Genomic DNA, 23,160 nt, shown 5'->3' with positions numbered 1-23,160 from the left:
TATCGAGAAAAAAAAAACTTTATCATAGCATTTCAAAGACGCTACATAAAGTCAGAGACGCGGCTGGGCTGAGCGAGAGATGCAGGACTCTGCCTGACTCTCTCCGTTCTCGCAAGAAGACGAGGAAAAAGAGAGAAACAAGGAGCGTTTCGTTTTGATTCCCGAGGCGCAGCGCACGACGCACCAACCAGCCCAGGCAGCTCAACTCCTCTCTCTCTCTGGGAAGGTCCTTGGTCTTCGTGCGCTAGCTGCTGCTCGCGTTGTCGGGAGGCGCCGCTGCCTGAGCAAGTGGCTTTCTTGCTGCCAAGAATCCGGCTGGCCGGCGGCGGCGCCGTCTGGCTGGAAGCGACGTGGCGCAGCGCCCCTGCTCCATGCTTGAGGACCAGTGAAGCTCCCGTGTGGTCACACAACCATGAAGCAGTCCCCGGCGAGCTCTGCTGTCACCCCCGCGGCCGCGGCCGCCTCCGCCGGCGGGGGGCCATGCGAAGGTACTTCTTTTACCTTCCTCTTGCGCATTCCTGTCGCGAGCTTTGACGGAACGCGAGAGGCGGAGTGCCCAAGAGAGTGCGTAGTTTGCATTTGAGCGTGTGGTCTGCCAAAGTACAGAAAGGTGCCTCCTTTTCTGGTGTTCTGTCGCTGACGCCGGCCGCTGCGGCGGTGTGCGCAGGGGAGCGGAAGGCGCCGGCGATCAACGCGGACCTGTGGTACGCCTGCGCGGGCCCGCTCGTGTCGCTGCCGCCGGTGGGCAGCCTCGTCGTCTACTTCCCGCAGGGCCACAGCGAGCAGGTGAGAGCTGCCTCCTCGTCATGCCCACTCTGTGCTTCTACTCCTTGTTACGGTCGTTGAAGATTTGAAGCCATTGCTACTGTCTTTGGGATGCTCTGTTCTCGTGGTACACGGTGATGGGTCCACTTCTTCTATGGGATTTTGTGATCACATCTTGGGTTGGTTTATCGATTTCATGTCGATGTTCTATGATTCTCATGTTTCTTGTAGAATTTTTGTAGTTTTATTCCTGTGTTTCAGGTGAAAGCTTCAGTTTTTCTGTGAGTTCTTGGTTGCAATTGCTACTAGTGTAGTAATAAAAACATTTTTTACCTTTTTATTTCGTGTGGTGATGCCTAATTGTTGCCAAGCTAAGTGGAATAGTTCCCCATTATCTTCTTAAGTACCAAGCTTTTAGTGAAATATTTTCATTCAGATCTTTAATCTCCAATGCGTGTTTTTTTTCCCTTTTTGGTACAAGGCTACAAGAGGATTCCTATGGTTCACTGCAGTGAGAAGATTTGGCTTTGTTGCTTATATCTTCCAGTGCTGGTAGCTTCTAATATAGCTCATTGCCAAAGTGGTTGGAATTATTGGGGGCCTACTTGCTTCTCTTCCCTGTTGGTTTTTGGTGTGATGTGTATTATTTTCTTGTTAAGGAGTTTGATGTACATGAAGCATCCTCTATACACGTGGATTGCTTGCATTTATGGTCCTGGGATGGGTAATTTCTGTTGCACCTTCCTATGATTTGGCACTGGAATACCGTGTTTTGAGAAAGATTTTCTTATCATACGATATGATGCTTGAATTACGTAAAAAGATGAATTATAGATCAAAAAGCCAGTCTTGGGAGGACTAGTGTTACAACTACTATTGTATTATTTTAGAAAGATGAGAAAATAAATTGTTTTTAATTCAAAAGAAAAGAAAAGAAAATCCTTTTGTTTGTATGACATTTGGTTGCGTAGCACATGATGGTATGTGGAAGAAGCCTCTATCAGTGTACTTACAAAGAGTGTATATAAGAAAAATTTAATCATGCGGTGCTCCTTTTGAACTGCAGACTACTTTTCACTTCATTTTTTTAGTCAAACTGCAGAAAGGGTTTGCAAAAGGGGAAGCATGTTTGAATGGTTCTACTTTCTTAATCATTTCATGAAATGGTCTTTTATCGCAAAATCCTCAGTGTACTGATGGTCTCCACGCTTCCACAGTTCGAAATAACAATGCCTCAAAGATAAATATTTGCTCATGCACAATGGACACAAGAACAGAAAGTAGTGGTATGTCACTGGAAAATAATGAATATTGGTCCACATACTTGCAGCTAGGTTCATCTGGCTGCAATTTTTGAACTCCTTGAGATATTAAGAAAAAAGTTACCTAGAATCTTATTGGATACCAGTACTCTTCGCCTTCTTCAGAACAGAAAGTTTATGCTTGAACTAGTATGTTTCTGATTCAGGTTGCAGCCTCTATGCAAAAGGATATTGATGCACATGTGCCAAGCTACCCAAATCTTCCCTCGAAGTTGATATGTCTTCTTCATAGTGTTATTTTGCATGTAATATACAGTTCCTCACCAGTCCTTTCTGACATGGAGTTTGCAATCACCAATTCTAAAATCATCTCTCTTTTATTCTCAGGCAGACACAGACACTGATGAGGTGTATGCACAAATGACTCTTCAGCCAGTGAACACGGTGAGCATCTAGAATTTGTGGTTTTCCCAAAAGTCCCTTGGTTGTTCCAATGCCGTAAACCATAACTTTGGGTTTGGTTTAGTATGGAAAAGAGGCTTTACAGCTTTCAGAGCTTGCACTAAAACAAGCAAGGCCACAGAATGAGTTCTTCTGTAAGACGCTTACTGCAAGTGACACAAGTACACATGGAGGCTTCTCTGTGCCTCGCCGTGCTGCAGAGAAGATATTACCTCCACTGGTATGCATGCATCAAATATCCAGCTTTTCTGCAACAGAATGCTTGCTGTTTATCAACATCATAGTGGCATTGTAATTTTGGTACTCTGCCCTGTAGGACTTCAATATGCAGCCTCCAGCACAAGAATTGCAAGCCAGAGACATACACGACAATGTGTGGACATTTCGTCATATATTTCGAGGTGTGTAAAATGTAGCACTGAGTAAAATTTCTTATGCTGCAAATATGGCAGCATAAACAGAATTCTTCCAGTTTGCACGCAAGTTCTTTTCCCCTGAACCAAGGAGTTTTATGAAAGTTTGAAGACTTTGCAAAGCATTCATTTATGTTCTGGATGGTCTGCAAATTTTATAGTCACTGTTGATGATATTAGATGCCCTCAGACTGTAAATGCAAGTTTGAAGACGCTTAATCATTTTGTGTATTAATCAGGTCAGCCCAAAAGACATTTACTCACTACCGGCTGGAGCCTTTTCGTGGGTGGCAAGAGACTATTTGCTGGTGATTCGGTCATTTTCGTTAGGTAAGTTTCATGATCCCTTTCCTCTTGCAAAAGTTTGCCTTGTTCTTCCTCGTAGCAACTTACCTGTGAAATTATGAATAAAATTGGAGTGTAAATGTCACCTTATGTTTTGTGTGTCATGATATTTTTAGGGACGAAAGGCACCAACTTCTACTAGGAATCAGGCGGGCTAGCCGACAACCCACTAATATATCTTCTTCAGTACTTTCAAGTGACAGTATGCACATAGGAGTGCTTGCTGCAGCGGCCCATGCTGCTGCCAATAATAGTCCGTTTACCATATTTTACAACCCCAGGTGAGTAAAGTTCCTGCACTATGATTTTGCAACCCGGATAGCTACTTAATAGGCTTTTTATGTGACTCAGTAGCTATCAAACTGATTTTTTCTGAAACATATGGATTTTCAGGGCTAGTCCTACTGAATTTGTTATCCCATTTGCCAAATACCAGAAGGCACTGCATAGTAACCAGATATCTTTAGGAACACGCTTCCGGATGATGTTCGAGACAGAGGAATTAGGAACAAGAAGGTACAATAGCTTTTTTTACCTATGTAACTTATACTTGGCAAGCTATTGACAATTAGTCGATTTGTATTTCTTGTTCTAAAGGATGCTAACCATGTTTTTGTTGCCCATCGTATATTACTAATGAAATTATCCAATGTTTTTCAGGTACATGGGTACGATAACAGGTATAAGTGATCTAGATCCTGTACGATGGAAAACCTCCCAGTGGCGCAACTTACAAGTTGGATTTCTGAGCACCATTGTTGATGATAGCTCTTGCATTGTATTCTCCTTTTTAAGTTTGTTTCTGATTCACTGATTTAATGTTATTTGGTAGGTTGGCTGGGATGAGTCTGCAGCAGGTGAAAGGCGGAACAGAGTTTCAATGTGGGAGATTGAACCGATTGCTGCTCCTTTCTTCATATGCCCCCAGCCTTTCTTTGGTGTGAAGCGCCCGAGGCAATTAGGTATGTCTGGTACTAATCAAGATCAACTACATAGTGATATCTGTAAATCATCGAGGTAACTGAATGAACGGGGACAAGGGATTTCTTTATTTTGAATATGATACACTTAGACTCCTTCAGTGTTAACGCTACTGATACTGTTTATGATCTTCTCTGGAAAGAAGAAACATACTAACACTGCGCTTTCAGTACTTACTACATAGACAAGTAGCTTAAAAAGAAAAATCTGAATAAGGAATGCACAAAAATTCTATATGGCATGGAGCTGAATGTGCCAAAAGGTGCACATAAACCAGTGATATAATTTGTTTTTGAATATGCTAAATGTGCCAAAAGTGCACATAAACCAGAATTGCAAGAGCTGATATTCTATGGCTAATACCAAAGAGATCTGGATATGGAAGTTTATGACATAAAGCTGTTCAGTCCGTTAAGATCCATGTTCCAGTTTTAGATTGGCAATGCAAATTGTATATCACAACAGTATACCACTTTTGATACTTTACAAGCTTCACTTTTATATTTTAATTAACAGATGACGATTCATCAGAGATGGAAAACCTTTTTAAGAGGTCAATGCCTTGGCTTGGTGAGGAGATATGCATAAAGGGCGCTCAGACCCAGAACACTACAATGCCTGGTCTGAGCTTGGTTCAATGGATGAACATGAACAGGCAACAGAGCTCCTCATTAGCTAGCACGGGCATACAGTCCGAGTACATGCGATCTCTAAGTAGCCCTGCCATGCAAAATCTTGGCACCACTGAGCTTGCAAGGCAGTTGTATGTGCAGAACCATCTTCTGCAACAAAGCAGCGCACAGCTTAATTCTCCCAAACTCCCTCAGCAAATGCAACCTATCAATGAGCTGTCCAAGGGAGCGCTGTCGTTTAATCAACTTGATGCCATCACCAATCATCAAGAACAGAAGCAAGATGCTGGCAACCAGCAGAGGCAACAGCAGTCCATCAACCAAGCAATTCCTTTGAGCCAAGCTCAAGCCAATCTTGTCCAGGCCAAGGCAATTATCCAGAATCAGATGCAGCGGCAGCAGCAGCAACAACAACAGTCATCTCCACTTGAGAACCAGCAAGGGACCAGTGGCCAACAGCTGCTTCTTTCCCAGCAACAACAGGAACAAAATTTGCAACTGCAGCAACAACAGCATCTTTTACTTCAGCAACTGCAGTGGCAGCAGCAACAGAATCAGCAGCAGCCTAATAAGTTGCCTGGTCTGCTAGTGAATCTGGCTGGCCAGCAGACTCAGTTGTCTGACCAGGAGCTTCAGTTGCAGCTATTACTGAAACTACAGCAGCAATCACTCATATCACAGCCAGCAGTTACACTTTCACAATTGCCGCTAATCCAGGAACAGCAGAAGTTACTTTTGGACATGCAACAGCAGCTGTCAAGTTCACATTCACTTGTCCTGCAGCGGATGATGCCTCAGCAAGATAGCAAAGTTTCTCTGCAGGCATCACAAATGCCACCACCAATGAAGCAGGAGCAACAGCAACAGCAGAAGCTTTCGCATAAACAAATTGCACTTGCAGATGTGTCAGATGTTGCCTTTCCACTGATCTCATCAACCAATGTCGTCTCGAAAGCTGGAAGCCCCTTGATGATTCCGGGTGCTGCACATTCTGTACTTACTGAAGAAATTCCTTCTTGCTCAACATCACCTTCCACAACTAATGGAAATCATTTAGCACACCCAACCATAGGTGGGAACGAGCATTGCAAGATCAACACAGAAAAGGTGTTCCAATCAACTGCTCTGATGTCAATTCCAACCTCTGTGGAAGCTGTACCAGCAACTCCAATAATGACCAAGGAACTGGCGAAGTTGAACCATAATGTGAAGGAGAATGTGATCACCTCAAAGTCACTCACTGGTGGGACTGGTCCTGAAAATCTTGTGAATATTGTGCCATCAACAGACAACCTGGAAACAGCTTCATCAGCAACTTCATTATGGCCTACCCAAACAGATGGACTTTTGCATCAAGGCTTCCCCGCTTCTAACTTCAATCAGCAGCAAATGTTCAAAGATGCACTTCCAGATGTGGAAATTCAAGGTGTGGATCCAACTAACAGTGCCTTCTTTGGGATCAACAATGATGCCCCTTTAGGTTTTCCTATGGAAACGGAAGGCTTGTTGATAAGTGCACTGAATCCTGTTAAGTCTCAGAATCATATGTCTGTTAAGTCTCAGAATCATATGCCAATTGATGTTGAGAACAATTACCAAATGCAAAAGGATGCTCAGCAAGAGATATCAACCTCCATGGTTTCACAATCATTCGGTCAGTCTGATATAGCTTTCAATTCCATTGATTCTGCGATCAACGATGGTGCCTTGTTGAACAGAAATTCTTGGCCCTCTGCACCTCCACCCCAGAGAATGCGGACATTCACTAAGGTTTGCACTTCTCCTTTACAAACTCAACCTACCGATAGCATAACATTCAAGCATTATATTTCTGTTGGTGCATTTACTAATTACTGGACAGTAAATTGCGGGGCTTTACTGAAAGAAGGGTAGATACTTCTGATCACTGTTGCCTGTTAAATAGAAGATGAAATATTGGAGTAGATATGACAAGTATATATATATATGTATATATATATATATATATATATATATATATATATATATATATATATATATATACTGCAGTGTTATCATGACAAAATGAGAAGTCTGCTCACAGTTATACAATTTTGACATGGTGATTCAGATGAGGTCTGAATGCATGCAGTATGCTTGTATGTGTGTTCGATGAGATGGTCACTTACAGCTTTAAAAGCTTCTCAAGGACATGACACTTGGGAATTGGGACCTCATATAATCATGCTAGTGTGGAGCCATAAACTCTTGAGCATGTGCTTTCTTTGTTGTGGACATTCATTCTTTTGCATGCGATCCTAACCTAAGTCTTGTAGGTGTACAAACGTGGAGCTGTAGGCCGATCCATTGACATAGGTAGATTCTCTGGATATGAAGAATTGAAGCATGCTTTGGCTCGCATGTTTGGTATAGAGGGCCAACTTGAAGACCGACAAAGAATAGGCTGGAAGCTAGTCTACAAGGATCTTGAGGATGACATACTGCTTCTCGGTGATGACCCATGGGAGTAAGTTTACATTTCTACTTGTGCTTATTTCAACTTTTGAATTTCACTCTCAAATAGTTTTCAAGAAAATAAATTTTGTAAAAATGCCGAATATAGATGAGCAGATGTGCATACTGTTCAGGAATGTGGAATACAATTAGTGGAGGATACTATTATAGCCAAATGTATAAATGTGAAACAACGATGAGCTTGTGTCTTCTGTTGCATAGTTAAGTATATGGTAGAGCTTATAAGGTGTGCAGATGCACTAATTATGATAAAAGAAGGATTTTATAGGTTACCATCTTAATAGAAATCTGATGTGGATTATACAGGGAGTTTATGAACTGTGTGAGGTGCATTAGGATCCTATCCCCTCAAGAAGTGCAACAGATGAGCTTAGATGGTGATTTGGGGAACAATGTCCTCTCCAACCAGGCTTGCAGCAGCTCAGATGGTGGGAACGCCTGGAGGCCTCGCTGTGACCAGAACCCTGGTAATCCTTCCATCGGCTTCTTTGACCAATTCGAATGACCTGATTACAGGTACGTACACATAGTTCATTTGCCAGTCTCTGTCGTCATCCCTGTCACCCTGTTTCACTTGTTGAATCAGCTTTCATAATTATGGATTCAGAAAAGGGCAGATCAGACTATGGCTGCAAAAGACCAGCAGCGTCCAGTCATCAATAACATTATCGCCTAGAGAAGACATCCAGTGCAGAATGGTAGATGTCTCAGCTTTTATACCTGGGAGCGCAAATACTCTCAGATTAGGCTATCTTTTGGATATATGTCTAGTTTTCTCAGTCGAAACAAAGTAGGGATGAGAAATTAAACTTACCTAGAACTGTTGAGTACTGAGACTTCAGACAGAGTGTTAGGCAAATCTGAACTTCAGAGAGTAGGTTACGCAAATCTGAAGATAAGTATATTGGTGGAGAGCATCTGTACTGAACTGCTGTTGGGGTTGCATGGAATCTTTATAAAGATAATCTTTATAAAGATGAACTGCTGAAGCAAATTTTATGAGGTTCTACTGATTAGTATCGTCTAATGTGAATCCCATTTAAATATATTTACAGTTACAGGACATGCTTGCTAATTTAAATTTGTTCTTAGTGCGATTTATTCCTGCAAATACATGTCCTTTTTTTGTTTCTCCCCATTGTTATTCCTTTATTTACTTTGAGAAAATTTGACCGACAAATTCAACAAACGAACCTCTTATCATTCTCCATTTATTGGTGGGAAGTTTGGATTTTGTTGGTTATAGCCAGGGTTCCTCGCACTAGCTTTACGAAAGGAATCCTTTTCTACACCTCGTTTTGGCTAAATTTAATGACAGAAATCGATATATCTCCCTTGTTCTGCCAACTAATCAGCTCCAAATCCCAATCGTTGATCAAGAGAGGTACAATAGGTCACTGGTACGTATCTGGGAAGCAGAAACCATATAATGATACCACAGCATAAACAGGCAGAAGAAAAGAGTCAATTTGTTGACATGCAAATGGCTGAAGCAACGTTTACTGATCCAAAAACAATGAAGAAATGTATAATTGCAGTCCTCAAATCTATGAGCACAAAAGGCAAAAGTATAACGCAGCTTCTATGTTAATTCTGTAAGGATCTTTTTTTTTTTTACAAATACGTGGAGATTGGAAAACCAGTTGAACAATGAACATACAATACATTTGCGAATTAATCCTTCTGGGAGAATGATTTGTAGATTTCACCGCTTCAAGCCCAGGGTTCCGATTAGGATTGTTCCAGTTCCTCCATGAATTCGCTTGTCATTTCGAGATAATCCTTCAAATGTACCTTCCTCCATTCCTGAAGAGTTGAAACAGATGGCTTCAATGTAAAATTGTAATGCCATATAAAAACACGTATATCATATACTTTCTCACCTCAAAATCCCATTGACCATAGAGGTCAGGATCATCCTCATCGCCCCATACGTACGCATAGGCGAGTAATTTCTCCGACGTATCCTGAAAAATCCAAATCACTTTCTTCCATCATCGAAACCATGCAACGAATCTCAAAGGAGAATGCCTGAATTTCAGGTAACATGAGCATCCAGACTCTGTCTGCACGATTGAAATGTACTCACAGTCAATGAGACCTCATCAGCCTTCCTCACATACCTGATCTTCAAATATGTCAAACACATCGAGCTCCCTGTCAGTGACACCCCTGAAAACGCGGATGTAGCACAGAGACAACAGATTGAATCGGGAACTCTTGGCGTTCATTTCCCTGTTTCTTTTGAGTTTGCATCGCGCAACCAAGAAACAGCAGACAGGGCAGACATGGCGAGGCGAATTGGCAAAGGCAAGTATTTGCGATTGTGACTGGCATGTAGTAAAGGACGGACCTTGCCGTTAACTTTGTGGCCGTTGATGAGCAAGATGGCCGGGTAGACGCGGCCCTCGATACTGAACCTCTGGTGGTTGGGGAGGGGCGCGGCCGAGGAGGACCCGCACTACCTCCTCCGCCATCAGCGTCCCGTACACAGACACGCTGTGGGGCCCTCCCGCCGCTGACGCCGGAGTCGGCGACGCCATGGGGAGGGGGAGGGGGAGGGGGAGTGGGAGGATGGGGAGTCGCCGAGCCGGGGGCATGGGGACGACGACGACGACGACAGGTGGTCGAGGCTGGCCGGGCCGACGGCGATCGATGCATTTCATTTGGTGGGCCCCCAAAACGAATCTGGGGACCTCCTAGTCCGAATAAATTTTTTAGCCCAATAAGCCCAGGCAGCCATCGGCCCAGCCGCACGGGCATCGTAATCATAATCTTTTTAATTTTTATATTTCGAAAATCAAAAAATTGCAAAATTAGCCATTTGTTTGAAAAAATTATAAAACTAGGCTACCGCCGTCCTCTTGTCGCCCTTACAACGTACGACATGTTAATAATAAATGAAAATATAACATTCCAATACTCTCAAAATTTAAAACACTATTGAAATAGTCGTACAAAATTCTAAAAAAATATATAGTGTAGAGAATTCTATAATATAGCTATTCAAAAAATTTCAACTCAAACAATTACTAGTACAATAAGCAACAAAAAAGTTTAATTTTATTGGATTAGATTAATCGGTAGGGCTGTAGGGGTAGGAGTAATTATTAGTATTCTTTAGTTGTGATGATGATGTCATGAAAAATCTAATTCATTTTTCCAATTTTAGTATGTTTTGATAGCCTTTAGTTATTGATTTGTTTAGCCACGATGAAGAGGCTAAGAAAGTTTTATAAGCTAGTTAATTTTAAGTTTCAGTTACGCTGAAAATACTAATACGAGCGAACTATTGAATCGGACCATATAAACTCCTTATCAGAATACTTTTGTACTACATAAAATCAATCAGCAAGAATTATAACTACAATATTTAATAATTGCTATCAACGTTAGCGAGTAAGCCCCATGTTCGATTCCTGGCCTCGTCCCCTGTGTAGTGTAGCAGCTCATGATGTATGGTAGTTTCCCCGTATACAGAGGAAGGGTTGTAAAATATACAATTGGCGTCGTGTTCGTGAAGACGTAGATAATCTCTCAAACTGCGCGATCGACTGAGCACGGACGTGCGTGTCTGGTGATTACAGCACGTCTACACCATGCATGCATGACCGCCCGTTCATGCAGCGCACTTTGGATCGAACTGACATCGTCTCACTCGAGGAATGGATCGCAAGACGAGCCAGCTAGTGTTGAGCTCTGGAGAGATTATATTCTCGTATTGGACTTGAGATTATGTCAAGCAGGCTACAAATGAACTTTTGGACTTGAGATTTTTTTCTGTGTGTGTTTAGAGAGGAAGAGATATATGCACAGTGGCGGAGCTTGAAAAAAGAGAGAGGGCCAATCAGATTAGGGGGCAGATTAGAGGCTAAATTAGTAATTTATTAGTACTTAGTAGTAAATTTAAGTGTTTCTTTAATAAAAATTCAAGGTTAGAGGGGCCATGGCCCACTTGGCCCTCACCGTCCTTCGCCCCTGTATATGCATGCTAGCTTCACTTCACAAGTCGACCTCTGCCCCCCTTATTTTATATGTCCCTTTTGGACTAGTGCTTTCTTGCTGGAATAATCTTGGATGCATGGCTTCAGTCACCATGCCATGCCATGGCATTGACCGACGTTAAGCCATTGCTTGCCTCGATCTCTAAGCATGCATGCACTAGCTACCTTAAATTGGTTAGATGAGCCATGTTGATATATATACCAGATCGATCAATCGATCGATCGTTCACAACAAAGAAACTGGCAGCTTGGGGTGATGCTCCATCGTGTGCAGGCCGCCGACCACGCACCCATGGTCGACCCGACCCTAACGCTAGCACCAGCATCGCGGGCTCGCAGGCATCGTCGCCTGTGCAAGCCGCGGTCGTGTGATGCATGGGCTCAGGCTCGCCGGAGGCAGGCAGCACACAAGACGTGAGTGTGAGTGGCCTGTGGCATCGTTCAAGCTGCCTGCTCATGGCGTTCTGGTTTTGAGCTAAGCGGTGGCTCCACCAGCCACCAGAGATCTACAACGGAGCCGCACCACCGTACCAGATCTGCTATCCAAATGCACTCCTGATCAGGACCGTGAGAGAGACGAGACGAGACGAGACGAGACGAGACGAATGCTGTGCTGCACCTGCACACGGGTGAGGCGATGAGGTCGCGTCGAGCGGCTTGTTCTGCAATGCAATGCCTGCTCCCGAACGTGCCCTGCAGGTGTGCCGGGAACGCCGCCCGGCGATTGTTCTGCCGCCCGCGGAACCCGCCGGAGCCGGAGGAGGGCGGGTCGGGGTTCTGGACCTGCACTGCACGAGGAAGGACGCCTCCGGCTCCACGTTCATCGCCTCCTGCCGCTCCCCGGCGCCGCGGGTGGGGAGCTCCAGCATGTACACGAGGTGCGTGCGCGGGCGCCGCCCGCCGGAGTCTTGCTTCAGGATGCGATACGCGCCCTCGCCCAGCGCACCATCGCCGTGCTGCACTCTGCAGCAAACACCACGTGACAGGACGCGCGTCAAAATGCTGCACGACGAAAATAAAAGCACAGACCTACAATGCAATTTTTTCCAGCAAGAACTTATTATTTTGGTACGTTTACATGCTCATTTGCGACCGCTTAAAATTTTCAAAGAAAACAGAGTCCTCTGTTCTATGTATTCTCTGCCCCTGCATGTGCAGTAGGTACCTGTTGATGCGAAAACGTGCCACGCTAAACACTAAGCACCTTATGTGCACAATCCAACAAGCAGTACTCAAGATATTTCGGTCATAGCGCTACATTATCGGACCTTCATTGTCACGCACACTCGGGAGAGACACTGTCGGAGCGCGAATGGCTGGCGGGTTGTCCTTAGTCGTCAAGGTCAAGAACAGATAGCAGTATATATTAGAAGATAGAACATGACTACAAAAACTAAGCAAAAGAGATAAAAATGAAATATAGATTGTGTTTTGATCGATTGATTTTCTCGATCAGCCATGACCCTCTCATATTTAAAGGGCGACAGGTCTTAACTGTAAGAGATCAGGACTCTTAATTTAAACTGAACAAGACTTACATATATGATTCAGCTGTGCATTTTGTTCTCCAAACTTTCTAGAACTAACATACATTTCCTAATCGACCACGTAAACTCCCATATATCTACTCAAGTATCCTTTATTGCAGCTCAGCCTTTTTGGATTCGACTACATGCTTGACGTATCCATATACTTGAATCCAACCAACTCTTACACCTATCCAAATACCAATTACTGAAACAAATTGTGGTCACTGATCGCCTCACTAGTCGGAGTTACTGTTCATCTGATCGGAGGTACTATTTATCTACCCGAGTATTGTTTACTATGGTCAGAGTACTGTTCATCGTGATCAGAGTACTGTTCATCAATGGATGTACTGATCGCTGGTATCTCATTAAGCCAGTCATTACTGCAATGATCATTATAAATACCAAATCTTGTCATTAACACATGTTTCCCTATTTTTTTGGTGAAGCTTGCTCATTAAAAACATATCATCTCCCTTCCTACCTACTTAGAGCGATGATTAAGACACTGGACATTAATATTCCGTAGGACGATGGTAATCAATACATCGACCATATTCCTTTAAGCATCTTGACACACGTTAGGATAAAATTTCTTCAAGTATCGCCCATTAATAGCTCTAGGTATTTTCTCTCCTTACAAACTTTCTAGCAAATTAAAATTTTCAGGAACGATAGTTAGAACTTTATATGGGCCTTCCCAACTCGGAGACCATTTGCTAAACTTGTTGTCATTCGATTCTACATGCAAAATAGTCTTCTTGTTGTAGACTTTGGGTACTCTTAATTTATCCTTCTCGATCTCCCTCAAAGCCTTAAATCTTTCATCTATCACTTCATCAATCATGTCCATCATTAAACTATAATAATCCACAGCCGATAGGTTATTCTACTCGGCCAATTTAAAAGCATTAAGATTTACTTCAACAGGTAAAATAGCTTCTTGACGAACAAGTTCGTACGATGTAACTTTAGTGGCACCATATCTAGATATACGGTGTGCCCACAAAGCCTCCGATAGAACTTCATGTTATCTTCTATGATGTTCCTCTATTTTTTCTTAATGAACTTAATCGAAATTTTATTACTTGACTCAGTTTGACCATTGGTCTGAACATAATATGGAGATGAATTGAGAATCTTAATTTAAATTAACTCAGCAAATTTACGTATCTGATGTGACATGAATGAAGTATCTTGATCCATAGTTAAAGTATGTGGAATACCGAATCTATGAACAATATGCTCTAATATAAAATTAATCACCTCCTTATGTGTCAAGTTCTTGAGAGGAACAATTTCAGTCCACTTAGTAAAATAATCAGTAGCCACCAAAATTAAACAATGATTAAAGGACAGAGGATGTACCTGGCCAATAAAATCCAAACTCCAACCTTGGAACAACCATAGTTTGATAATAGGATGCATCATAACAGCATGAACTAATTGAACATCACCAAACTGTTAACATACATCGCATCTTTTATAATACTTGAAACAATAATTAAGCATAGTAGATTAATAAAAATCAGCTATTTTCAATAACCACTTCATCTTGCGTGCTAATTAATGTGTGCCACATATACCTTCTGTCACATCCCAAATTTCATAATCGCGTGATTAAGCTTAATCATGCATCATTAGCATCATAATTAATTTTGAGGTAAATTATTTTGGCGCACTAAAGCACTTCATTTGAAATCAATTAGATGAGAGAAAGAAATTCGGAAGAGAAAAGAATTATATTCGCAGTTAAAACAGACATCTTTCTCTCTAACATGCGGGACCCACCCGGACCCACACCTCCTCCACTCAAAAGGGGCAGCCAACCTGCCCTCTCTCTCTCTACTCACTCCCCATGTTCTCCCCACCCAGCTGCAGCAGCAGCCCCCTTCCTCTCTCCCTCACCCACTCAAGCACTCTCCCTTTTTTCTCCAAAATCCGAGCTCAAGTGGAGGATTCAAGGTATGCATGTGGTACCATTGCATTCTCTAGCTCATAAACTACTCATCTATCCAATCCATTTTTGTTTTCGTGGAGGAATCAAGTAGTTCTTGAAGTTCTTAGCATTCTTGAGCTTTTTGAGCAAAAATGGAGTTTTGGTTGAATATGAGCTTTAGAGTCGTATTGATAGTTGATGAGCAAGTTCTAGTACCCTTAGACTATCCCTAACATATTCCCTTTACGCTTGGAAAAGATCGCAACTCGAATCAACCAAAAATCCACTCAAGAGCAGCATTCTAGCTAACCCGAATACTCCGGACTCACCCGGATACTCCGGGTTCAGCAGGATTTGTCCGATGAATTGTGTTCAAAATTGGTTAGGGTTTAGGGTGCGAGTTTGGTTTATGATCTCTTGGATAAGGCATATGCACGTTTGTGTAGCACATATTTGTAATATGAGCCAAATCACCCGAGTGGAAAAATCGTGAAGAAATCAAGTCTGTATCGCTCGGATTATCCGGACAAACCCGTAGACTTCGGGTAGTTATGTAATTGTGTAGCCGAGAATTTCGTTCGGAACCTCACTTGGAGTGTCCGGTATATCCCGGATAGTCTGGACCAATCCGGAGGTTCCGAGTCAAGTTAAAATAATGCTAACCGAGAGCTTTTCCCGGAGGATGTCCTGGATACTCCGGAACCTGGATAGTCCGGATTCACCCGGATACTCCGAGCCAGTCAAATAAAAAAACAGTAACCGAGCACCTCTTCCGGAGGGTCACCCGGAGGGTCCGAGCCTGGATGCTCCGAACCAGCTCCGAATACTCTAGTTCAACTTAATTGACTAACTATATAATTTTTCTACCTCATATTGCGAAGTAGTTAGCTGAATTGAAGCAGATTGGATCCATAGATCACTTCATACCCATCCCTACTTGTCATTTATGTGCTGGTATTCTTGAAAAGCACATGTCAAGCACATCATCATAATTATTTATTTTAATTATTTTGGTAGTTGCTATTCTCGTTTACCTCCAGGCCTCATTATTGTTATCAAAGATATCTCCACAAATTGTTGGCGAACCAGTGGAAGCTAATAGACTTTATGATTCTGTCAATTGTCTTATGTCTTATATGGTAAGCATCTTTGTATTTGTCTCTGTGTTCTGTCAATTTCTGCTATTGAATCAGTTTTCCTACAAAATGGTCAATGTAAAATTGTAAAGTCTGTGTGTGTTATGTAAATACTCGCTAAGCCTTAAAAGTAATAGGATGGCAAAGTTTTTCATATTTTCTGCAGCAGCAGGTAGGTAAATGTCGCATAGGTTACTTATGTCTTGAGGTGCCTTTATGCCTTTCGGACAAGGGCTGCGAATGTCCTAGTGGTCGAGGGAAGTGCCAGTGATGCATGTATGTCGCCTAACCCTGGAGGCCTTGAACATTCAATTCATAGATGACCGTATTTTCACTTCTGATCAGATCACAACTGACTGGATTTTTTCATGGGACAAGGCATATTACACTGAAAAATGGGATTCATTGAATGAGCAGCAACCCACTTATTATGGGCATAGACCCGTCCTTAAAAGTAGATGTTGAACTTTCAAGTCAAGTTTTTGCTGTCAGCAGTTCCTATTTGATTCTATCATTTTTATTTTATCTGTGTTTTTATTATATCGCACGCATGTTTCTGTGGGAGGTACCATGTCTCATAAGTTTTTGTTAACCTTCACAGAATGATAATGGTGGTTTTGCAACATTTGAACTCACAAGGTCTTATACCTGGCTGGAGGTGAGCAGTGAACTTCTTTCAGGACCCTCCTTTCCTTGTTTGCGCATGTCTAATCATAGCATGACTGGGAGGTTACCTTTAAATTTTCTACTTTCTGAAGTAAATTGGAATCGTAGAATGCCAACTGCCAAGTTAATCATGACACTTGTGAATTTCTTTATTATTCTTTGTAATGAAAATTTCTTTATTTTCCTGTTGATAGAATACAGATATGCCTGCTTTGTTTCAGAAGTATAATTAAACATTATTCTTCGAAATCTTTCTCATTTATTTACGAGCATTCTTCCATGTGACCCTTGAATATGTTTGGTCTATATTGACATCATATTTTAAATCATTCAGCTTATTAATCCTGCTGAGACCTTTGGGAACATTATGATTGATTACCCGTAAGATGCAATAACCCTTTCATTGTAAGTTCTTGGTGCTGATTTATCATGTATAAAGCAAACTGAAAAATGTAAAACTCATTTGGCAGGTATGTTGAATGTTACATCAGCAGCAATTCTGGCCCTGACATCATTCAAAAAGCTCTACCCTGGGCACCGCAGGAAAGAGGTGGGCAACTGTATCAGCAAAGCTGCTAATTTCATTGAGAATATTCAAAGAAGCGATGGTTCATGGTTAGTATGTGAACTCCTTTCAAAATAATACCAATGCTAGATGCATATAACACTCGACATTGTTCTCTATCTGTTTTCCATCAGGTACGGTTATTGGGCTGTTTGTTTCACCTACGGCATTTGGTTTGGAGTGAAGGGATTAATTTCTGCTGGTAGGACGTTTGAGAATAGTCCTGCAATCAGAAAGGCATGTGACTTTCTGTTGTCAAAAGAGCTTCCTTCCGGTGGCTGGGGAGAAAGCTATTTGTCGTCTCAAGACCAGGTAAATTCGTCTCTACCAGTTTCTTGAAAATAACTCCACTTTCCCATTACCAGTATCATGGATATACTTGTGATGTTTTGCTGCATTACGTTTATCTATTCCAATTTTCATCATTTGTGTGCTATGATCAAGAATTCAAGATTTTCCAGAGTGTAAGTTGGCTTTGGTTTTTACTTTTAGTGTTCCTAATTTATGTAACGAGACAACACAGTGGACACTAAATCGAGAGAGAAACTGTTCCTATTTTGAGCACAAAGTGGCACACTGTTTGAGTTCGCCATTCCTTCTTCCCTCACTTTTACCTTTAAGGATCATGCGGTGGATATGCATTTGAATTGTTGAATAACTAGTCGGTAAAACAGTGGTACAGTGTTGATTCTTTAGATGCATCTAGCCTTCTTGGAAATTTCGAAGACATAACCATCTTTTGGCATGCATTCAATCAGGTTTACACCAATCTTGAAGGCACGCGACCTCATGCAATGAACACTGGTTGGGCCATGCTGGCCCTAATTGATGCAGGACAGGTTTGTTTTGTGCTAATGATTTAGCTTGTGGATTTTGTTATGCTGATATGATGCGCACATTCACAACGGTACTTATTGGTATAGGCTGAGAGAGATCCAACGCCTCTACATCGAGCAGCGAAGGTTTTCATCAATTTGCTATTGGAGGATGGAGAATTTCCTCAGCAAGTAAGTCACAATTGATCCACAGAAAAACTAACGCTAACGTTTTCGTCCATCTCATATATTCTCAATTTATAACACTGCTTCAGAAGCCAAAGGAGAAAAATGGATTGAATATTCTAGGCATATATATTGCTGAGAAAAAAGAAAACAGTGGTATATGTACTGATTGATGGATGTAATCTCGTTTTCTTTTCTGGACATCTAATCATTGGACTATTTTAGGCATTTCATTTTGTCTTGTTAAACATGGTAAACCGGTCGCATGGAAATTCTGATTAAGTAACATAGCCAGTAAAATTGAATATTAGGAAAGTATTTTTCTTTGGCTTCCTTTTCCTTTCAACTGATTTTGGATGAAGTTCTAACTACTCAAAGGGTTAATTTTTGTTTATAACTACTTAACATCTTCTTATATCTTGAATAACTTTTGTACCCACACAGGAGATCATAGGGGTCTTCAGCAAAAACTGCATTATCAGTTACTCCCAGTACAGGAACATCTTCCCAATTTGGGCTCTCAGAGAGTACCAGTGCCGAGTCCTCGCTGCTGGCAAGAAATAGCTTCCCACTACCACTACTGGATTCATGCCGCTCTACCTTGGCACACAAGGACTAGCTTTGTTGTTTGGGTACATGCTGGAAAGGTGTGGTTACTTGGAACCTCTTTTGTGAATCTAGTCCTTATAATGTAGCCACGTTCAGGCGATGCTCTCTTCGTTCGAATAATGTATATTTGAAGGGGTGAATAATGCAGCTAGTTTCAGGCCAGTTGATAGATGGTGGTACTCGGTACTCTGCAGTGGTGCTCGTAGTTTTCTAGTAGTATGTTGGTAGCTCGAACGCAATTCTCGGAGCAATGCTTGAAGGCTGGTAGCCCTGTTTTGTGTCGCGTTATTATTTTGCTCTTGTCAGTTCTCACACTAGAAGTTAGGAAGAAGCAATCCAACACACTAGTTTGCTGCATACTTACATTTTGAGATGCGTGAGATCCCATCACAATTCACGAGCGAGCGGCGTTCTCGTCACGGCTTCAGCCTCCTGGGGTCGCGAGGGAAGAGCGACGTCTTCCTGATGTTGCCGAGGTCGCAGAAGAGCATCACCACCCTCTCCAGCCCCGCGCCGAACCCCCCGTGCGCAGCCGCGCCGTACCTGCGCTCGGCACGAAAACACGGCCTCTGTTTGTCAGAAAACCATCGGCAGCCACCGGATGCTTGTTGTACAGACACGGCAGGTGGAGAAGAGATGAGTGAGTTGAGCGGTGCAGTACCGGAACGAGTCGAGGTAGGTGGCGATGGTGTTGACGTCGATTCCCCTTGCCTCTGCCTGCCTCGTCAGCTGCTCAGGGACGTGCACCCTCTGCGCCCCAGAGATGATCTCCTCACCTGCCAAAGGCGAATGCAGTGGACGCGGTAAGCAATTCGTTGTAAATGAGGCGAGGAGGCCAGAGGACGAGAGTGAGTAGCAAAAGTGAGTAAATTATTAAAATTTTAGAAAATGTGATGCGGAAACCAACTCGTGGTTTATATAGAAGAGATTATACGGCCTAACCTAACTGATCAAGCGGCCTAACCGGTGATCACACACCAATAGATGTAAGCATGCGTTCCTCTTGTGTAGTAGACCAATTCTTAGAACATGTATAAAAAAAGCCCCTATCAGTTTGTCACGTTTCTTACCTCGAACAAAGGCGTCGAAGGAGTAACTGAAGAGTGGATCATCAGAGCAGGGCATGGTGTAGAACGGCCTCACTGCTGACGGGTATCGGCAGAGCATGTAAAACTCAGTGCCATACCTGTTGGAAAAACACCCAAATCAATCAATCTGATTCTACCCAAACCAAGCATGCAATGCTGAATTTCTGACGGCACACGGCAGATCAGGCAGTCTTTGTTACTTGTCTCGAACAAGCTCTCCCAGCTTCTTCTCAGCCTGTGTGCTGAGGTCCCCCATGGGCTCCACGTGGACACCTGCTTCCTGTTGACAACACAAAGAGCTGGAGTAATCTCTGGCATCTCCGTTAAAAAATCGGATCACTGCCAGATTTAATTCCAGTGGACATGAGAGGAGATGACGCACCTTCAGCATTCGGATGCCTTCATCGTAGTCAATGCGTAATGTTGTCTGCAAGTACTGCAAGCATCATGTTCGATCAGTTAATGTTAGCATTAATATACGATTACGAGTCCTCGACAAATGTTTTTTATTGTACTATGTGAAGTAAACGTACAGAAATGCATGTTCCAAGTTCCATTTGATCTTGCATCTGAATCTTGGAAACTATCTAGGCATGCTTACTTTTAGTGGTTTGAAAGGGTACTGTCTCTGGATGGCCTCAAGCTCCTTGACGCAGTTCTTGTTCAGATGATCAAAGATAGCAACAAATAGCCTATCGACAACATCACAGACCTGTAGCGAGAGAAGAACAATGTACTCGTCTTCATATAGCCAAATCAAATGACACAAATGAGTTCAGAGGTAGCAGAATTAACATTTGTTACCTCAAAGTAGTGATCTTTGATTGCCATTTCAACATCAAGGCCTGTGAACTCGCAGAGATGCCGGTGAGTGTTGGAGTCCTCTGCTCTGAACACGGGGCCAACCTCGAACACACGCTGGAACCCGCCGCACACCGCCATCTGCTTGTGAAGCTGCGGCGACTGCGCCAGGCAAGCCGGTTGCCCATTGTAGTCCAGCTTGAACACCGCTGCGCCGCCTTCGCTCGACCCGGATATCAGCTTGGGCGTGTGGATGCCAATGAAACCTTCTGACCGCAGCACTTGTCTGAAGATCTACATGACGTGAGGATGGTCAATGGTGGACAAGTTACTTTGTTTGGTCTACTTTGCAAATTGCAGCGTGTGCGGATTAGCATTTAACACTGCCTTAGCTTTGATTTATCAGGAACTGGATTTGAAATATGAATCTTTCTTCAAGTTTGTTTCGTGATCAGCTTGTAAACTTACGTATTCGACTTCGGATTCGATGGTGAAAATGGCCTGGTTGGCGGGTGTGCGCAGGTCGATCACCCTGTAGTCCAACCGGTTGTCCTGCCCCACATGAACAAGCTGCTCCCCCCTCTATGTATGTGTCCAGTAAGGCACGTCAAGAATTCATCGTGCACATGGAATTGGATAAGTTGGCAAGGATAGCGCATGGATTGGAACAAGAACCTACAGCCTTGGCTCCTGCAACATCTTCCTCGCTTCGCGCTGCGTCGTCGACGCTGATGGGGAGTTTCGGGACGGACCTGCTGATGCAGTGGAGTTTCTGCACTTGGATCTCCACGAGCTGTTCACCTGCCATGAGCAGACGTGATCGGCAGCGCAAGAACAGTAGTACAAACTGAGTGAGTCAAAACATCGAACACCTGCTGGGTGGTGCTGCGGACGGGCACCCGGGGCAGCGCCACGACGCCGGCGACGTCCACCACTGACTCCCGGCTCAGCCCCGCTGCGAACAGCGTAATCCCGACATCCCCGTCGGCACCGGCCACGACGCACTGCACGGTGGCCGATCCCTGCCGCAGCACGAGGAACACCACGCGCCCCTTGGCGCGCACCTCCTGCGCCGCGCCGCGGACGCGCACGGCGCGGCCCGCCGCGGCCGGCTCGAGCGCCGCGACGTCCGCCCAGGCGTAGCCGGCGCGCTGCAGGGCCCCCACAGAGGAGACGTCGCCGTAGTTCTCCTCCTCGGGGTACTCCTCGCCGGAAGCCATGGGCCCTGCCTGCGACGGCGGACGGCGGCGCGGACCAAGATTTTCGGTATATATGGATGAGAGTTGGATGCTTGTACAACAAGAACGAATTAAAGAAATCCTCGAGATACACAGGAATAAATCAACTCAAAAACAAGAAAAGACAATCAATTCCTAAACCGGCACAGCTCCTGTTCCTCATCCAACACGGGCTGTGGCGCAAGGATGCATGTTACTCGAACACAATCAACACGAAAACGCAGTCCTGTTGTTGCAAGACAAGGGTCGTCGGGATCGTCGAGCCCTTCTCTAACAATTGGTTCTAGAAGCTTCGTGGAAGCTGCCTAGTAGTTGTTGCGTTAGTTCTTGTTGGAGCCAGAAAAAAAGTTATCCTTTTTCAAACAATTTTTTTAACAAGGAGCCCTTTTGTCACACCGAGCTAAGGCTACTACGCTGGTCCACGAGCCCGATCTCCTTTTTATGTTAGGTTATATGATAGAGGTGTGTCACACCAAATCGTATATAATAAGTTATCTGTCACGACTATAACACACCATAATATAAAGTTGCACGTGGCCCCTTCTCCTTTATCCCTCTCCTCCTTCTTTCTCCCAAGCCGAGCTCGGTCCCGAGAACAGCCCTAACAGTGCCGCCCACCCCCACTATATCTCTCCCTCAAATTCGACGTTTTGAGGTGCAAATCGAAGCAAACTTTGTCAGAGTTGCGCCTGGAAGGTAACTCTTCGAATTTAGCTTATTTTGTTGATCAATTTCTAATATTTAGGAGATTTCAGTTGGTTAGGATCTAAGACTTGTAGTATAGATTTTGAAGGAAAAGGATATGATTGGTTGGGATCGGATGCCCCATACCGTCACATTGATAAAAGTTTAGGACTGTCTATTGGATAGATTACGTTGCATGTGAAATATTTGTGATAGGTCATGAATTAGTTTGAAATATAGTGTATGTGACTAGTTCTCTAGTTTTTTTTCTACATGGTAATATATGCAGCCGTAATGGTGATGTAGTTTGGTCAATTTAGACTATTTGGAACGTAGTTATAAACTTGTTTGGTGTATTTTATAGATGGATCATGTTGTCCATGTATTTTCCAGTGGCACGGTTAATACAAATGGAGAGCTTGATAGATGAGAGAAGAATTGGCAACATTTGTAAACCCACCTTGCTTGAATAAACTTTTTGCTCGAGTTAGGCCATTGTTGAATGTCAATGTGGAGGAAGGTGAAGTAAGCATACGTGGAAGGTTTG

General features: G+C 43.3%; 2 protein-coding genes and 2 pseudogenes across 7 annotated transcripts; 2 read left to right on the top strand and 2 right to left on the bottom strand.

The window, feature by feature from the left end:
- The first annotated feature begins 61 nt into the window (after positions 1 to 61).
- Positions 62 to 8,416, top strand: LOC133918345 (auxin response factor 5-like). Of its 2 annotated transcripts, XM_062362192.1 has the most exons (15): positions 62 to 488; positions 668 to 786; positions 2,234 to 2,332; positions 2,415 to 2,471; positions 2,554 to 2,709; positions 2,806 to 2,890; positions 3,142 to 3,232; positions 3,364 to 3,528; positions 3,641 to 3,763; positions 3,908 to 3,983; positions 4,080 to 4,209; positions 4,745 to 6,630; positions 7,155 to 7,345; positions 7,660 to 7,869; positions 7,961 to 8,416. In XM_062362192.1, exons 1-14 carry the CDS (start codon positions 413 to 415, stop codon positions 7,856 to 7,858), a joined length of 3,453 nt encoding a protein of 1,150 aa, XP_062218176.1. In that variant the 5' UTR covers positions 62 to 412; the 3' UTR covers positions 7,859 to 7,869; positions 7,961 to 8,416. The 2 variants fall into 2 exon arrangements, with proteins under 2 accessions (XP_062218176.1, XP_062218177.1); XM_062362193.1 differs by lacking the exons at positions 62 to 488; positions 668 to 786; positions 2,234 to 2,332; positions 2,415 to 2,471 and having other exon boundaries at positions 2,676 to 2,709; positions 3,147 to 3,232.
- Positions 8,417 to 8,841: 425 nt separating this feature from the next.
- Positions 8,842 to 10,126, bottom strand: LOC133918347 (AIG2-like protein D; annotated as a pseudogene).
- Positions 10,127 to 11,519: 1,393 nt separating this feature from the next.
- Positions 11,520 to 22,251, bottom strand: LOC133918346 (aspartate--tRNA ligase 2, cytoplasmic-like). 5 transcript variants are annotated; one of them, XR_009909747.1, is made up of 12 exons: positions 21,564 to 22,251; positions 21,371 to 21,484; positions 21,160 to 21,273; positions 20,695 to 20,985; positions 20,492 to 20,602; positions 20,273 to 20,326; positions 20,091 to 20,170; positions 19,873 to 19,988; positions 19,464 to 19,578; positions 19,167 to 19,345; positions 11,977 to 12,320; positions 11,520 to 11,893 (listed from the first exon to the last, which is right to left on the bottom strand). XR_009909747.1 is itself a non-coding variant. In XM_062362194.1 (10 exons), the coding sequence occupies exons 1-10, from the start codon at positions 21,909 to 21,911 to the stop codon at positions 19,219 to 19,221; spliced, it is 1,470 nt and encodes a 489-aa protein (XP_062218178.1). In that variant the 5' UTR covers positions 21,912 to 22,251; the 3' UTR covers positions 19,042 to 19,218. The 5 variants fall into 5 exon arrangements, 1 of the variants encoding a protein (XP_062218178.1); XR_009909745.1 differs by lacking the exons at positions 11,520 to 11,893; positions 11,977 to 12,320 and adding an exon at positions 16,161 to 16,349; XR_009909746.1 differs by lacking the exons at positions 11,520 to 11,893; positions 11,977 to 12,320 and adding an exon at positions 16,390 to 17,157.
- Positions 12,030 to 18,757, top strand: LOC133917307 (cycloartenol synthase-like; annotated as a pseudogene).
- Positions 22,252 to 23,160: the final 909 nt, after the last annotated feature.

Source organism: Phragmites australis, chromosome 5 (genome assembly GCF_958298935.1).
Source record: "Phragmites australis chromosome 5, lpPhrAust1.1, whole genome shotgun sequence".
NCBI lineage: Eukaryota > Viridiplantae > Streptophyta > Magnoliopsida > Poales > Poaceae > Phragmites > Phragmites australis.
This window is presented reverse-complemented; position numbering and strand designations above follow the sequence as displayed.